The sequence below is a fragment of the Muscardinus avellanarius genome (genome assembly GCF_963383645.1).
Source record: "Muscardinus avellanarius genome assembly, chromosome: X".
In the NCBI taxonomy this organism is placed as follows: Eukaryota; Metazoa; Chordata; class Mammalia; order Rodentia; family Gliridae; genus Muscardinus; species Muscardinus avellanarius.
In genome coordinates, this window is record NC_137792.1 from 50,254,325 (window position 1) to 50,269,853 (window position 15,529).

At 49.3% G+C, this 15,529-nt stretch overlaps 1 protein-coding gene across 7 annotated transcripts; it reads right to left on the bottom strand.

The window, feature by feature from the left end:
* Positions 1–1,550: 1,550 nt before the first annotated feature.
* Positions 1,551–14,866, bottom strand: IKBKG (inhibitor of nuclear factor kappa B kinase regulatory subunit gamma; the record flags this gene model as incomplete). 7 transcript variants are annotated; one of them, XM_080719125.1, is made up of 9 exons in its annotated part: positions 1,551–1,693; positions 1,952–2,013; positions 2,214–2,356; positions 2,621–2,764; positions 3,760–3,835; positions 4,372–4,524; positions 6,848–6,963; positions 11,915–12,126; positions 14,680–14,866. In XM_080719125.1, 9 exons carry the CDS (start codon positions 14,864–14,866, stop codon positions 1,551–1,553), a joined length of 1,236 nt encoding a protein of 411 aa, XP_080575251.1. The 7 variants fall into 7 exon arrangements, with proteins under 7 accessions (XP_080575251.1, XP_080575249.1, XP_080575250.1 ...); XM_080719123.1 differs by having other exon boundaries at positions 3,739–3,835; XM_080719124.1 differs by having other exon boundaries at positions 6,848–6,966.
* Positions 14,867–15,529: the final 663 nt, after the last annotated feature.

Below are 15,529 nucleotides of genomic sequence, written 5' to 3' on the forward strand. Positions count from 1 at the left end.
GCACACTTGGGTATTAGAAAAAGAAAATACCAAACCAGGCGTGGTATTTCAGCATTTGGGAGGCTGAGACGGGAGGATCAAGGTTCATGAACAGCCTCAGCTACTCAGTGAGGCTCTTTTCAACTCACTGAGACCCTGTTTCAAAATAAGAATAAAAAAGTAGGTCTGGGGTGTCACTTGGAGGTAGAATGCCCCTGGATTCCATCCCCAGTACCACAAAAAAAGAAAATATAAATGTGTAAAGCATCCTCCAACCTCCAAACCCAAAGCAGTGAAAGAGGGAAATGGATAAATGTAACTATATAAAGATAAAAAAAATTATTTAAGGCCAAAAATCCTTAGTAAACCAAAGTGGGCCAGGCGTGGTGGAGCACACTTGTAATCCCCACACTTGGGAGGCAGAGACAGGAGGATCGCACAGGTTCAAAGCCAGCCGCGCTTGCGTAAGAGACCCTGTTTCAAAAATATAAAATAGATCTGGGAGTGTAGATCTGGGAGTGTAGCCCGGAGGTAGAAGGGCTTCCAGCTTCCAGGAACCCCAGTACCACCAAAAAAAAAAAAAAAAAAAAAAAAAAAAAACCAAAGTGGGAAAAGATCTTTATACTTCCTGTCACTGGCAAGTGCTTATCTAGCTAATGACAAAAGAGCTTCTAAAAAAACAAGGAACAGCCTGGCATAGTGGCACAGGCCTGTCATCCTAAGACAGGAAGATCACCGGCTCAAGGACAGTCTCAGCAAGTACTGAGACTCTCAGCAACCTAGCAAGACCCTGTTTTCCAAATAAAAATAAAACGGGGCTGGGAGTGTAGCTTGGAGGTAGAATGCCCCTGGGTTCAATCCTTAAAAAAAAAAAAGCAACAAAAATAACAACCTAATAAAACTGGTAAAATGGAAAAATAATTGCACAAAACAGAAATTGCAAAGGGCCCATACCCTTCAGAAGATAATTACAGCTCCCTTCAGCGAAAACAGCATACCTAGCATATGACAGAATCCAAAGGTCTGCCCACCCCATCCCTGTGTGTTTCTAAGCATCTGTCCCAAAGGCACACTTGATTAGTACACAATATTCTCACTGCACAAAGACTGGAAACAACCTAAATGTCCATCAGTGGCAAATGGCTAACACTGTGGTACAGCTGCAAAGTAGAGTGCCACATGGCCCAGGGGGAAAGCCTGGAGCTCAGGACAGGCAAGTCAGAAGCCAACAGAAGGTAGAATGGCACCCAGCACTGCCTGGGGACAGGCTTCTCCCTTAGAGCTCCTGGCCTCCATTCTAGCCTCTTAGGGGGTGGGAGAAGAGGAAGGGACTAGGTACCAGAGTCAAGCAGTTCAGGGAAATAGAATGGAAGGAAAAGAACAGAACATCAGGCCTGACTCAGGCTCTGTCTACTCAGAAAGAGGTGGACTGGCAGACCCTGCAGCTAGCTCCAGTCCACTCTTTGGCACCAAGCCTTAATTGTGGACTAGGCAGGTGGGAGAGAAAAACACATTGATTGCATTGTCCTACACACACCATCTACAGGCAACCAGCCTGGCATCCACTGGCCCTATTCGATACACTCCATAACGTGGATCTGTAGGGTGTCCATATCAGGAGCCTGATACTGGCATTTGGGACAACAGAAGTCAGGTGGCTCCTCAGGAGGGCTCCTCCTCTGGTTGGGCAGGGGCAGGTGAAAGGAGGGATGAGCTGAGAAAAGAGAACAGGTGCCAGTTAGTGGATCTGGTGTACAAACCAGGTACAAACTGAAGGGCAGGGAGAGATGGTGAGGTGCCGAGACCTGATGGAACAGTTAGATCTAACAACAAGGGTTGCTATCCCTGTGTGACCAGAAGCCACACATTCTCCCCACGATTCCAGGCAGGGGTGGGCTACTAATGGGGGATGGCACAGTACCCTGCCCTCCCCAGCCACCTCTTCCTGGAAGCAGAAGGCACCCTCACTCACCTGGGGCAGGGGCTAAAGGTGGCTGCGAGGCCTCAACATGCCGCTTCCTCATATCCTCAATCCTTTGAAAACAGAAACCATCCAATCAATGCATGCATTTCTGCAGCACTCCTAGCTAAACCAGCAGGAAAGGCCATGGGAAGAACAGGGCAGAGACAGAGGAGAGAGGAGTGCAGGGAACCAATCTAAAAGCCAGGAGCCATCATTCTCCCACAGTTCCTGCTGGTCACTGCCTAGAGCAAGCACACTCTCAGAGGCCCACCTGGCTGACTCCTGGCAGCTGGCCTTCAGTTTGTTGTACTCCCGCTGAAGCTGCTCCAACTGCTCCTGCAGAAGCTCCTTCTTTTCAGCCAGCTTCTCCCGGGCCTGCCTCTCAGCCTGGAAGTCCGCCTTGTAGATATCCGCCTAGCAAACCCAAGAGAGGGACATGCCCAACTCTATGGCAGGCCCCAGGAGAACAAAGCAAAGCCCTCTCCTGACCTCTAGGAACCCCCAGCAGCATGGAGGGAGCAATGACCTTAAGGGTACCAAGAGGTCAAGGAACAATGCCAGTAATTGGGGCAGCCTATAGGTGGCCACGGCAAAACAGTGCTGAAGAAGCACAGATCCCTGGGCCAGGGTGGGCCAGGCTGCTCACATCATATGCAGACCACAGAGAAGAGCCCTTACCTGGGCCTTCAGGACAGGCACAGTCTCCATTACAATCTTGTGCTGCTCAGCCTCCTCCTTCAGCTTGTCAATCACTTCCTGCTTGGCCACCAGGGCCTCTTCTGCCTGTTGGAGCTGCTGCCTGAGGTCCTCCAGCTGCATTCCCTAGAGAAGGGCAAGAGGGTTGACAGAGCCTCCTGGGCAAGCCACTGCTCTGAGTGAGAACTGAGAGGGACAAAAGGGGGCCCTGTCTAGCCAAAGGTGGGGCACTACCAGCCCCTTGGCTTCAAGGTCAATCACAAGATCTCAATGTGTGCAGGGGGAGGCTCCATCCCAGTACAACCGCAGAGGGCAGAAATGCTGAGGGTTTTTCTAGAACATATAAGGATCTCAGGACTGGGTGGATCTCTGAGATCATCTCCCACGTGGGCAATCATTCCCTTCACAGAATCTTCCAGCCCTGCAAAGACAGAGGTCACCCAATCTGCAGTGAGCAGGTCCAATGCACTCTAACGACTGCAGGCCCACCACGTGCACAGCTGAGCCTCAAACCATTGGTCCTTCCACTCTGCCACCTGGTCAAAAGTCTGCTCATCACACACAAACACACCACCCCCACATACACACCACACAAAAGCATGCACACACTCTGCCAAGACTTTCCTCTGGAGATTAAGTAGCCATTTTTGTAACTATTCCTCCTGTGACCTGGTTTCAGACTTAATCCTTATAAATCTCCTCTGGGTACATTCATGATCAACAATGCCCTTCTTAAAATGCTAGAAACTGGACCGGGTTTAAGCCACCCTTCCATGCTGGGATAAAAAGGCTACTGGGGCTTCCTAAGGCTTAGGGAAAACCCTGGTGATGGCTGACAGGAGGGAATGGCCATGGAGACAAGTGTGTCCATAGCCCTGTGAAAAGAGCATCCCAAGACCTTAGCCCAGCCCATTCCAGGGTTGCTGATGAACCTCATCTCCTCAGGGCCTTCCCTCAACTGTCACAGCTGCAGCCCTGAAAAAATTCTAGGCAAGTCAAGTATCCCTCCAAAAGCCAATCCCATCAGGTCTCAAGAACTGTGCTCTTCCCTGTCTCTGGGGACTCAGGAAAGGAAGACAGCCAGGGCTGGCCATACTCACTCGCTTGCGCTCACTGCTCACCATGCTGTTCTTGATGTGGTTGTCATAGTCTTGGAAGAGCTGATGATAGGCCACCTGCAACTGGGCCAGCTTCCGCCTGCAAAGAAGAGCTGTCGCTACCACTGACTTGGTTGCAAAATAGTTCATAACATTTTCTTAAAGACAACAATTTAAAATGTTTATAATAAGGGGTGGGGTGTAGTTTATTGGCAGAGCACTTGCCTGGAGTGTGCAAGGCCCTGGGTTCCATCCCCAGCACCAAAAAGAAAGTAAAACGTCTGTAATAAAATGGAATTGTTCTGTACTCTCCAAAAATGTCAACTTCTTGAAAAGCACAGAAAGACAGAGAATCTGGTCTAGATTAAAGAAGACTCAAAAGGCCAAGGAAAGGAATTTGGGATCCTGGCCAGATGCCAGAAGAAGGGCTAACAAGAACATGTGCAAGGACACACAGTGAAATATGAACATAAACTGGATCAGAGATAATACTCTTAAGTCAAATTATTTAGGTATGAGAATGGTCCACTCTACTATTAGCAAGGTTAAAGAGCCAGCCCTCACCCACAGCAAGTCCCTACAAGGGCTTCCTAGAAGGCACTGTATCCCCCAGCACTGCCGTTCCCACCAACTCACTTCTCCTCCGAGGCAGCCTGGCGCTCCATGCGTAGCGCAGCCTCCACACTCTGGCTCTGCATGCGCAGCTGGTCCACTTGCACGCTGTGCTGCTGCTGCAGCGCCTCCTGCTCACTTTCCAGCTGCCTGACCTGCTCACTGGTAGCCCGAACCCTGGCACAGAGGACAGAGGACACACTGAGGGAACTGCAAGCAAGGCACTGTGGGGAAGGTGTTGGGTTCTGAACATCCTGTGACCTCAGGCTGATGCTGGGTGGCAGAAGGGAGGCACTACCACCAAATACAGGTAAAAATGCAGAGCCAGGTAGAACACAGAAGATAAAAAGCTCCACCTGAAATGTATTTACTCCAGGGCAGAGCAACACCTAGAAGGCTACCAAGTACAGATGGCAAGGGGACCTGGAAGCAAGAGAAGGAAGTGGACTGAGAAAAGGATGGGGTACCTGCATCCCAAGCTCACTGCCGGGACCAGGTAAGAGAAGTCCCCAGGAAGGTGCTAGGACCTTAGTGGAGAGGTGTCAGGAAAGGCTTTTCTTGAAGCAGCAAGGAGACTGCCCACTTGGACATGTGAGCACTGAGCTCAAGAACAGATGGGAGCCAGGCATGGTGACACACAATTGTAATCTCAGCATTTGGGAGGCGGAGACCAGATGATCGCAGCTCATGGGCAGCCTCAGCTACTTAGTGAGGCCCTTCGCAACTCAGTGAGACCCTGATTCAAAAAATAAAAAGACTAGCTGGGCATTGTGGGGCATGCTTGTAATCCCAGCATTCAGGAGGCTGAGACCGGAGGATCACAAATTGTGGACGGCCTCAGCTACTTAGTGAGGCCCTCCGCAACTTAGTGAGACCCTGTTTCAAAATAAAGAATAAAAAATAGGGCAGGGGTGTAGCTTGGAGGTAGAATGCCCCTGGGTTCCATTCCCAGACCTGCAAAAATAAATAAGTAAATAAATAAATAAATAAATAATAAAAAGACTAAAATATAGGACCAGCAATGTAGCTTGGAGGTAGAATACCCCTGGGTTCCATCCCCAGTACTGAAAAAAAAGAAAGAAAGAGATGGGGCTCAACTCAAGCTCTGCTTGCGGGTTCAGTCAGTTCCCATGCCTGAGGCATAGGAACTTCAGGAATAAGATATGACATCAAGGGCCCTGGCAGAGACAGAATTTCTCTATCTTTGTCATTATGACAGCTCAGGTGGTCTCAGCTGGATCACCCCATAACCCCCAAATGTCCTGATCCAGGCCCACAGCACTCCATAGCTCCCTTACTTTTCAGTTGCCAGGCTCCAGCCTTCTTATCCTGCTGCCCCAAGGCCTTGCACAGCCCCTACTGCAGAAGCCACTGTGGGTGCTTCCATGTGGCCCAGAGGTGGCCTCCGGCTGTAGGTCACCCCAAATCCAATAAGGAAGGCCTGGATTGTAGAGTCCTCTCCCCTTCTGCCTTGGCCCCCCTTCTCTCTGAGCCTGCTCTTCTGGAGGAAGGCACCCCTGACAACTACCCCACATGCACCGCGATGACCTACTGTGCTAACAGGGCTAGGGCCACCTGTCACCTGAACCCGTATGCCTGGAGGACAGAAGCAGAACAGTGTGAGCATAAATTGGACAGTTTCTGTTTTCAAAAGATTGAGGGTATAAAGCAGCAGCATGTCGAGGCTTTCCAGTCCCCTTTAATCCCCGGTCCAGGTGAGTGACAGACCTCCTGTTTCCAGAAGGAGGTGGGTAGGAAGAGCTAGCATCCCTGTCTTTTAACACAGTAATCCCACTTACAGTGACCAAACCTCCTTTGCAGAAACAAGTGACTGGCTAGCTTGAGAGGCTGCAAGCTTGCAAGGTCAGCCCTCGGCTGGTGCAGGTTCCCTGCACTGCTATGACACTTTCCCTGCCAACAAGGGTGGTCCCTTCCCTGTACTGTTTGTATGAACAATGCAGACTAAGGTGAGCACCCACTTTTCTTCCAGGAGTGAGGCATTCTGGTATAGGCCTGCAGAGGGTACCAATGTGAACATCCCCTAGCTGAAACTTGGACAGAGTCATTCATTAGTAGGTGTCCCTGGACATAAATGGGCCTCATGAAAATCATTTCTCTCTGTGTCCCACATCGGGGCCAGGAGAACCTCAGGTGGGACCCTCCAGTCTTCACCCAGGGCTCATGTACTGCTGGATCTCACCACATGCTCATCTCGTGATAAACTTCAGCCAGGAGGCCAGCTGCATTCGGGGGCTAGGAGAGCTGGCAGAAAATCACCCATCACAGTATACTCTTGGAAGCCCTGGAAATGCCTCCTAGGGAAATAACCCAAAATCCAGCAAAGAGTCACAGAAGCAACAACTGAGACCCAGTCCAGAGCTCTCCCAACCCTGCCCTAAAAGCCAGACCACCCACTGAGAGAAGAAGCCCTGGAGTACTCTATACACCTCATTTGAAAACCTGGAAATGGCCTCCAGGACTGACTTTCCACCCTCCTCACCTGGCCTCCAAAGCCTGCCGTTCCTTGGTGGCCACCTCCAAACGACTCTGGCTCTCCTGGAGCTCCCCCAGCAAGGAAGTCACCTGGGCTTTCACAGAGGCCTTGTCCTCGGCCATCTGCTGCAGGAGAAAAGGATACTTCCTGTCAGTGCTGCTTCCTCACCAGCTGCCCACTCCTAGCATCCCCAGGCCCCAGGGCACCCTGCAAGCAATTGAGGCATGTGTACCCTTCCCTCAGCACCCCCAAATCCAGATGCCTCAGGGCCTCAGAAGCCAAATGGCCACCTGACCCAGTGGCTCACCTTGACCTTCACACTAGCTGACATACATTTCCCAGTCTCCTTCCACCCCTGCTTCACAGGGCCATCTCATCCTTCAGCTCCGACAGCTGCCCAAACCCAGCAAGGAAATGGAGGCCATGGAAAGGGGTCAAGTTCCAAGAATTCATGCTTCAGGCTCCCCCTCCTCAACCCTACAGATGGGGTGACATGAGATCCCAAAGGAATGCAGGAGCATAGAGATGCCTATAGTCTTGTGTAGCTTCTGACAGCTCAGCCACTGCCCGGATATCCAGACCACAATGGCTATAGCTGGAGGCTATGCAGCTGTGGCCCAGAAAGGAATTCATCTTAGCTTCTTGGAGGTTCAATGCAAAAGGAGGTGAGACTTAAAGACAGCAACATAATACACAGCCTTGTCCCTAGGCCAGGGGGACACCAGGAGGTGAGAAGTCTCAAAACAAGAGTGGAAACTGAATCTTTTTTAATACTGAGAATTGCAGAAACACTCAATTCAAACCCCTATATTAAGAGACTTAACACTACTTGAGAAATTGAGGCAGGGGGACCACAAGTTCAAAGCCAGAATGAATAACTGGGTGACACCCTGTCTCAAAATTAAAAAGTAAAATAAAAAGGGCTGGGGAAGCCAGATGGCACACGCATGTAATCCCAGTGCTTGGGAGGCAGAGACAAGAAGATCACACAGGTTCAAAGCCAGTCTCAGCTACTTAGCGAGGCTCTCAGCAACTTAGTGAGACCCTGTTACCAAATAAAGTATAAAATAGGTCTGGGAGGATAGCCCGGAGGTAGAAAGCCCCCCGGATTCCACCCCCAGTACCAGAAAAAAGGGGGGGGGGCTAGGGACGTAGCTCAGTAGTAGAATACTTGCCTAGCAAACGAGAGGCCCTGGATTCACTCTCCAGTACCTCAAAAAGAGAAACCTGGCTAAACATTTGGCTTCTTGCATCCTACAGCTATCTATGCTCCTGGCATGCCCAAGCTGCTTCCCAGTTTCTATATGGAAACACTGAAGTCTTACAAGACTGTCTGGTCTGGGGAGGATGCAGTGGCAGCACAGCACACCCAATGATCCTCCACAAAGGAAAGGGAGTGGTAAATGTTGGGCTTTGGGTTTGGATTGCCCCCCCAAAAGCTCATATGTGGAGAGCATGTCCCCAGTGCAGCAAAGTTCAGAGGCAGTACATGACTGGAGGAGATGGGTCACCGTTGGCATGGCCTTGGGACACCTATCTGTCCCTGATACCCTTCTCTTACTCTCCCTTTGCTTCTTGCCACCATGAATTGAGCAGCTTTTTCTCTGCCACACCTCCCACATGATGTTTCTGCCTTGGAGCTTGTTGACCATGGACTGAATCTCTGAAACCACGAGCCTGAGTAAAACTTTCCTCCTCTATGTTATTCTTGTTGGGTATTTTGGTCACAGTGATGAAAAAGCTGACTTAAAACATTAAAAAAAGTTCCTAAGTTCCCTATCTTTATTCCTAAAACCTATCCAATTTAAGGAAATAATGAAATCAAGGCTTGGCCAGAAAGTTTAGATACAAACATATTATCTTGAAGGCCACTGACTTTATCTTCTGCACACTGGGTACTAGGTCAAGGTGCTGTCATCTATAGAAAGCTATTTTTTTTTTATGGTACTGGGGTTCCTGGAAACCCTTCTACCTCCAGGCTACACTCCCAGACTTATTTTATATTTTTATTTGGAAACAGGGTCTCTTAAGCCAGCAAGGCTGGCTTCGAATGTGCGCGATCCTCCTGTCTCCGCCTCCCAAGTGCGGGGATACAAGCGTGCACCAACACGCCCAGCGAAAGCTACTTTTTTGTGTGGTACTGAAGGTGAAACCCAGGGGCTTTTCTACCTCCAGGCTATAATCCCAGACCTATTTTATACTTTATTTGGAAACAGGGTATCACTAAGTTGCTGAGAGCCTAAGTAGCTGAGGCTGGCTTCAAACCTGTACGATCCTCCTGTCTCTGCCTTCCAAGCGCTGGGATTACAAGCGTGCGCCATCATGTCCAGCAGAAAGCTACTTTTGAAGTATGCCAGGACAGTTGCTCCATGAGATGCTGGTCAGACAAACAAACTAGGTAAACTGGTGTGGATGATGTCACTGCTTCTGCAGCCTAACATACAAAACCCTCTCAGTGGTGACCAGGGCCAAACTGAGGGCACTATAGAAAGAATACGTGTTACTTGTCCAGCCAACTGCCACTGGGAGATTGAAGGCACGTTGAGGGCTGGAGGTACATGGAACTCTTCTCAGAGCAGTCACTGATCTCTCATGCCCTCAACATGCCTTCAATAAATCATATGCCTCACATGCTGTCTTTGGGCATTAACTTTGGCCTGTCCACAACCTACACTACTGCCCTGGCACAACAGGGCTATGGACATGATACCAGTGACTTGAGAGGCTAAGGCAGGAAGATGGCAAGTTTAAGGCCAGCCTCAGCATCTTAGTGAGAATCTATCACAAAATAAAAAATATAAAGGGCCCGGGGATGCTGGGCATGGTAACACATACTTGTAATCCCAGTACTTTGGGAGACTGAGACAGGAGGATCACAGGTTCAGACAGCCTCAGCTACTTAGTGAAGCCCTTTGCAACATAGTAAGACCCTTTTTCAAAATAAACAATTAAAAAATCAAGCTGAGGTGTAGCTCTGAGGTAGAATGTCCCTGGGTTCCATCCCCAGTACCAAAAAAAAAAAAAAAAAAAAAAAAAACCGGCTGAGGGATGAAGCTAAAAGATAGAGTGCCTTAGAGTTCAATCCCTAGGACCACAAAAAAGGAATTATCTATTCTAGCTAATACAGCTGACACAGGCCCTTGATCTTTTTTGGAACACTTATGAAAAGGACTGTCAATTATGAATCCTTCCTCTGTCCATGAGATATATCTGTGTACTTCCTACAGCCTGGCAGTATCTGGCTCAGGGCCTTGAGAGCTATTCCTTTGAAATGAAATCATTAGGAAGGACAGAACCTCAGTATCCTAGTCTCCTTTGAAGGAGAATCCTAACTTTAATACCTGCCAGCTTACAGACATGCTAGCCTCATCACATGGACACTGACACTCTGTCATTTTTCATTTGAGCTCTTTCCTCTGCCTTACTCCCTAATTCATTCATTCTCATCCTCATCCTCTCTTCTCTCTCTCTCCCTCCCTTTCAGTGCTAGGGATCAAACTCTGGGCCTTGTGCATACTAAGCATGTTCTCTGCCACTGAGCCTAACCCCCAACCCAATTCTCCTTTAAAATACCCAGTCACCTCTGCAGATCAGCATGGAGCTCGGCTCTTTCCCTTACCATCAGTAGTTACTAAAGTCATTAAAGTTACAGCTTTAATGAATGTCCACCTTTGTTTACACTTAATACTGGTATCCTTATACATAATTTTTGGTGGAGGGTACTGGGAATTAAACCCAAGGGCGTTCTACCTCTGAGCTATGCCCCTATCCCCTATTTTATTTTGAATCAGGGCCTAAGTTGCTGAGTCTGGCCTCAAACCTGCATTCTTCCTGTCTCAGCTTCCCTAATTCTGGGATGACAGGCATGTGCCACCATGCTAGAGTCCTTATAAAAAGAGAAGAAAACAACATGGAGGAATCCACATAATGACGGAGGCAAAGACTAGAGAAATGCAGCTGCCAGCCATGGAGCACCAAGGATTGCTGGGAGCCGCCAGATGATGGAAGAGGGGCCTGGAATGATTCTCCCTCACAGCCCTCAGAAAGAACCAAACCTGCCCATGCCTTGATCTCCAACCTGTGGCTTCTAGAACTGGGGTACGATATGGGTGCTATTTAAATCCTCAGTGTATGGTACTTTGTTTCAGCAGCCATAGCAAACTCACACAGAAACTCCCCAAATGGAAAACAAATGCCTTGAGCCAGGCACTGTCAACAGTGAGGCACACTGGCTCCTTAGCCCCAGAGAATACACCTTTCTTCCAGTGCCCAAGCCTGGCTTCAGCAGGTCCTGCCCACCCTTTCTCCCACCTTGCCCCTCCCAGAAAGTGCATCCCTTGCCCAACTACTATCATTAAGGTTCACCCAAGCCAGAAAGCCCTGAGACTTAAGGACTTAAGCATGATGTCCTTTGGGGACAGTGAGACGCAGACCAATTTACAGGTCTGGGGGCCACAGCCTGAACCTTCCAAAGGCAGGTCTGGGCTGTGCCAGGCTCCTGGAGGCTAGCCTCTAAGTCCCAGGAATATCTCACAACAGGAGAATGGCCTGGCTTACCAGGGGCCTAGGGCCCTGCCAGGCAGTCAGTGCTGACACCATGCTACAGGTGGGAGCCTTGGGCCACATGGCACCACCTAGAACTCTGGGTGGCCAGGCCCAAGCAACCCAGGTCAGCAACTTGGGTCCTCCATCCTACAAACCTGACAGTAAAAACCCTGGAGCCCAGGGACCAAGTGAGCTTCCTGGCTGACAACAGTCCACACACACTGTCACACTGTCCCACATCATTGATGGGAGAGGCAAGTATGCAGCGTGTCCCTGGAAAGGCACCTGGAAGTTCACACCTGGCCTCTCCTGGCCCCTGCTAGCTAGCCTTTTGTGCTAATTAACCGTAAGAGTATAACAGTTTCCCACAGTTCCGTGAGTCCTCCCAGCACGTCAAGCCTTGGTACTCTCAGTGACCTCTGGCCACAGGCTCCCTATGGAAATGCTAGTATCCCTGCAGTTTTTAGAATACAGGTGGGGCTAGAGCACTGAGTTACTGGGAAAGAGCCTGCCCTGCCTGTCAGCTACCTGCTGGCATTTCTTCAGTTGATCCACTTCCTGCAGGGCCTGTTCCCTCTGTCTCCTTAAGTCGAGCTTCTCCAGATTCAGTCTCTCCACCAGCTTTCTGGCCTCCTGGAATTTGCACATGAGGAACTCCTTCTCTTCCCTTTGGCTGACTTGGAAATGCAACAGCTCCTCACAGCGCTCCCGTAGCATCTGGTTGCTCTGCCTGATGGCATCTGGTGGCAGAAGAGATAGCAAAGGGAATTGGAATCCTGATAGCTGTGCAGCCTGGACCACCAGCCCCTGCCTGAGCCCACACCAGCTTAAGACCCATGAGGCCCAAGGCCTGAAACTGGTCCACCTATCACAATACTCTCCTAGTAATTCTAGGCAGACTCTCTCTAAGATGGATGGCTTATATACACTGTTTTTCATTTCTTCAAACACTTCCAAAATCAATTACCCTAATGAATTACCCAAAGTTTCTGCACCACAATACTAATAATATCATCCTCACTTAAAAGGACATGTTGAATGCTACTTTCTTTGCAACTTGCAACTCTGGAATTCATTTATATCTGGTAAGTGAGTCTGAGGCATGCCTGCCCTAGGGCACTTGGTCCTGGTCTCACTTAAAAGGACATGTTGAATGCTACTTTCTTTGTGACTCTGGAATTCATTTGTATTTTGGTGAGTGAGTCCATGGCATGCCTGCCCTAGGGCACTTGATCCTGGACCTCCCAGGCCTGTATCTCTGCTGTCTTGGAGACCATGAGTTCCTAATATGTCTGTAAACTAGGAGGAGGCCGGGGACAGCCACCAGGGCAAACTTCACTGTGCCCCTGTTGAATATAGTCTGGGAGGCCCAGAAAGCACAGACAGGGCAAATCCTCAACATCTGAATCTGTACCCTCAACACAGTAGCATCTGTCACAAAATGAGGAAAGTGACATGAGAAGCAGACAGGGAACTAAGTGTAGAAGACAAACTCAAAGAGCAGCCAAGTCCTCCTCTTGACAGACTCTGCCAGACAGCATGGGCCACTGTCAGGCAGTGAGAAAGACCAGGGGAAAAACACCCATACACCCAAGGCTCACCCCCCCTAGGTAGTAAAGGAGCCATCACGATGACAAAAGCCATCAGCCACATGCAATTACACAGCTCTATAAAATGGGGGCAGGCAGCAGCTTCATGTCATTGGCGGCCCAAACCCTGGACTAGCTAACTACTGCCTGCTGAGGGGTGCACTATCTGCCCCACCCTATAGAAATCTTGCTAATCTACCCAAGGCTCAGCCCATGTACAAATTCTTTTTATACTTTTAATTGAAGAAAAATCCACCTACCATCACTGTAGTTATGTTAAGGGAGATAGTAATTCAGTGTTTGAAGTCTATCTATAATGTTGTATAATGGTCAGCACTATATAAGTCCAGAACATTTCCAGGACTCCAAAAGGAAACCCACAATCATGAGCAGTATCTCCGCATTCTCTTTCCCTAGCCCCTGTCACCCTCTCATCTGCCCCATCTCAGGGTATGTGCCTCCATCAGACATATCAAAAATGAAATCATACACTACATAAATACAACTTCTCCCATTAAGTTTCTCCTCATATGCTACAAGCAAAGGCCATACCCTCCCTGTCTCTCATCTGGCTCTCATAGCCTCCTCTGCAAACACAATCAGGAGAAAACAAATTTTTTGATGCTAGGCATTGAACTCAGGGGCTCAGATTATACCTCTGAGCTACATACTCAGCCTTTTTATTCTAAAACACAGCCTCTTCAGTAGGTTTCTGAGGCTGTCCTTGAACCTGTGATCCTCCTATCTCAACCTCCCAAGTACCAGGATTACAGGGGTATGCCACCATGCCCAGCAATCAGGAGCATCTTGAGGCTCAGCCATCTTTGGATCCCCTGGAGGTTTCACATGTCACCTACTAAGCACAGGTCCAGCTTTGCAGGTGAAAGTACACAGCCTGGAGGCTTCTACCTGCTGCTGGAACCCAAGTAAAGCTGCAGTGCTGAATACACGACCTGGGAGGAAGCCAGGGACACTACATAGCATACCATGGTCCCTGTACAGCTGACCTGTAACACACTCGACCCCAGGTCCCCCTTGACAGAGCACTCTCCTGGGAAAGAACAGAGGCCTCTGACCTGACTGCCAGCTCTATGGGCATGGGTGTTACTGTTCTGAAAGCTTCACTATAGTGGGTCTTACCTGGGGAAAATCATGTCACCCAGGGAACATTTGGCAATGTCTGGGGACAATGTTAGTTGTCTCATCTGGAAGAGTGTTAGTGGCTTCTGGTGGCTCGAGGCCATGGATGCTGTACAACACTCCAGTTTATGCCAAGGCCAGACACACCACAGAGAATTCTCCAACCCAGATGTCAAACACAAAGATCCAAGTGAGAATAAGCCTTCCTCTCAGCAGGGCTGGACGTGTGTGTGCGCGTGTGTGTGTGCATGCGTGTGTGCGTGTGTGTGTGTGTGTGTGTGTGTGTTATAGGAGATTGAACCCAGAGGCATTCTGCGTCTGAGCTATGCCCCCAGCTCTGTTTTATTTTTTCTTATTTTTTTAAATTTACCTACTGTGTCTGTGGTGCTAGGGATCAAATCCGAGGCCTTGTACATGCTAAGCAAGTGCTCTACCCCAGCCCTAATTTTTCTTATTTGGAAACAGTGTCTCACTAAGTTGCTAAGGCTGGCCATGAACCTATGATCTTCCCAGCTTTGACCTCCTAACTTACTCCCTCTTACTCCCTCTAACCACTGTCCTCACCTCGGAGCTCTTGATTCTCCTCCAGACAACGATGGAGAGTCTCAGGGGTGCCCTGCTCTGAGTGCAGATGCAGCATGGCTGGCTTTCCTAGAGAAGACTCTTCACCCGGCACGTCCTGGTCGCCTGTCGGGCCGCCACTGGGCTGCACCATCTCACACTGCTGATTCTTCCAGAGGTGCCTACTCATCCAACAAGTCGATGTCTGTAAGAGAAAGGCAGGCATCAGAGGAAAAGATACAAAATCTCTTCCCCAGGAGGATGAGGTATTTCCTCTGTGCAGAAAGTCTGGGCACACATTTGCAGCAGAATGATGACCACTTTGTCAATTGTAATGGGATGCTAAAATAGGGGTTTGGGCCAGGCATGGTGGCGCATGCTTGTAATCCCAGCATTTGGGAGGCTTGAGAAGGGAGGATCGCGGTTTGTGGACAGCCTCAGCTACTACTTAGTGAGGCCCTTTGCAACTTGGTGAGACCCTGTTTCAAAATAAAGAATAAAGGCCGGGTGTGGTGGCACACGCTTGTAATCCCCGCGCTTGGGAGGCAGAGACAGGAGGATCGCGCAGGTTCGAAGCCAGCCGCGCGGGCTGGTTTAGGAGACCCTGTTTCCAAATAAAAATGTAAAAATAGGTCTGGGAGTATAGCCCGGAGGTAGAAGGGCTTCCAGGAACCCCAGTACCACCAAGAAAGAAAGAAAGAAAGAAAGAAAGAAAGAAAGAAAGAAAGAAAGAAAGAAAGAAAGAAAGAAAGAAAGAAAGAAAGAAAGAAAGAAAAGTAAGGCTGGGGTGTAGCTCGAAGGTAGAATGCCCTAGGGTTCCATCCCCAGTACCGCAAAATACATACATACATAC